This window comes from Silene latifolia, chromosome 4 (assembly GCF_048544455.1).
Source record: "Silene latifolia isolate original U9 population chromosome 4, ASM4854445v1, whole genome shotgun sequence".
Taxonomy (NCBI): Eukaryota; Viridiplantae; Streptophyta; class Magnoliopsida; order Caryophyllales; family Caryophyllaceae; genus Silene; species Silene latifolia.
In genome coordinates, this window is record NC_133529.1 from 14192551 (window position 1) to 14194538 (window position 1988).

The window sequence follows — 1988 nt, forward strand, 5'->3', positions numbered from 1 at the left end:
ATCCATTTATTTGTTTATGTATTAGCCGACCCCAGACTATGTTGGGACTAAGGCTCTGTTGTTGTGGTGCTTGAATTTGGCCGTCTTCTTGTCATTAGATTATGCAGTTCAGGAGACTCATATATTGTATTTCGAAAGTAAATATGAGGATTATCTGAAGAAGCACATTTGAGAAAACTGGAGGATCTGAACAATAAGTATAAGTATTGGTAATAATTTTGTCAATAATGTGTGTCATATCTAATCTTTTTTTGTTGCAAGCTGGTTTTTGCCTTTGTACAATTGGAAGTTATGTAAATATATATCTCCATAGTCTGAAACAATACAGTTTCTAACATCAGACTGTTTGAAAGTAAGAATGAAAGACTCAAAACCATTCAGGACTACCATATAAACCTAAGTATCAAAGGTAAATTGACCCCTAAAAAGATTATGGCGCTTTGACAGGGACTTGTTTGTTACAGTTATGGTCCTTTTTTGTGATTACCACCACTGGCAGGGACCTGATTATAATAAACACCCAAGCCCTTTTGCTTCTGAAGATTTCATGATCCTGAGTCTCTTGCAAGAGGTGATGAACATCTCCCAGGGTACATCTCCGGCAAGCATCCAGTCACCATCTTTGTCTTCATAGGTGGGTGCGAATTCGGATCCATTGTAGCCATCTCTCTCTGAGTATTTTCCGATGCAAATCTTGAACATGTTTCCTAAGGCCTGTAATAGCTCTTCATAACTTGAGTACACCTTCAAGTCAATCTTCCTTAAGTATGGTGCTCCGTCCATGCTTACTTTGACATACATTCCTGACCCATCAGCTTTTTCCGTTGTCTTGGGTTGTAGGGTATTCTTCCTGTATGACCTGATTGGTGGCCATCCTACTACTTGTGCCCTGCAATAGTTAATATAAAGAAAGGTTAGATTTCACATTCATTTACTCTTGTTTTTTTTTCTTATTTCATGGTTGTTCGTCAAAATTTGGTTTTCTATAAGACTCTTTAGCTATTTTTAATGAGGATGAATTGTAATCAGGACTTACTTGGAAGGAGGCGGGCAATCATCATTCCGAGCATCAGAAATGCTGGAGTTGTTTGTTGATGATGAGTCTTCAGGCATATCAGGTAATGCTCTCTTGTTACTCCTACCACCATTACCAGAAGTTGTTTGTGTACCTGGTTCATTGTGTCCAGGTAATCCAAGTCTTAGCTCAGTTGCATCAAGATGCAGATCATTGTCATATGTTTCCGACCTTGCCATGATAAACTTTGATGTTCTTCTCAAAAATCAATCGAAAACCACGTGAATCGCTTCGTAATGATCCTTTTGATCAGTGAATATAAACACCCTTGAGAATTGCAGAATGCTTAGGTTGATATTTTTGCTAGTTCTGAAAATTTCTCTAAAATTCTTAGCTGTTTCTTAGCTTGTGAGGGAAATGCTTAGAAGTTGTGAGGGTTGAATGACTGGAAGGTAAGGAAAGGCAGGTATTATATAAAAGAAGGGTTGATTAATATGGGGAGACAGAATAAAACACGCATACAGAGTCCAAACTTATTCTGTTTTCTATGTGTGTATGCATTAAACAAGTCATTACCACAAGAAATGCTAACCTTTGTGGACCAGCTGATTATGGTTAGTGTGGGGTTAGTTATGGCTTAGACTTAACCCTTTTGTTAAGGTACAATATTAAACAGCTACTACTGCATTTTGGTGAGGGAACATTGGTGAGACATAGAACAACCAATTGTCTAGAAGAGTGTTGACCCCACTATAATGGATGGACATGATGAATCCTTGAGCGGATTTTCGACCGTTGGATCGGGAGCAAAGAACTCATCATGTTTTTGAAATCCCCACATGGGTTATGATGGATGTGTCATTTACTAATGTGGTGAGTATGGCCATGTGGTTTTGAGGTTATGATTTAATTAAGGAACACTCTTTCTTTCTTTAGCTAATACTATTGAGTATTGATTAATACTTTGTCTTAC

General features: G+C 37.8%; 1 protein-coding gene across 1 annotated transcript; it reads right to left on the minus strand.

Moving 5' to 3' along the window:
* Positions 1-216: 216 nt before the first annotated feature.
* LOC141653052 (auxin-induced protein 22D-like) lies at positions 217-1753 on the minus strand. Its single transcript, XM_074460690.1, has 2 exons — positions 1037-1753; positions 217-889 (listed from the first exon to the last, which is right to left on the minus strand). Exons 1-2 carry the CDS (start codon positions 1252-1254, stop codon positions 508-510), a joined length of 600 nt encoding a protein of 199 aa, XP_074316791.1. The 5' UTR covers positions 1255-1753; the 3' UTR covers positions 217-507.
* Positions 1754-1988: the final 235 nt, after the last annotated feature.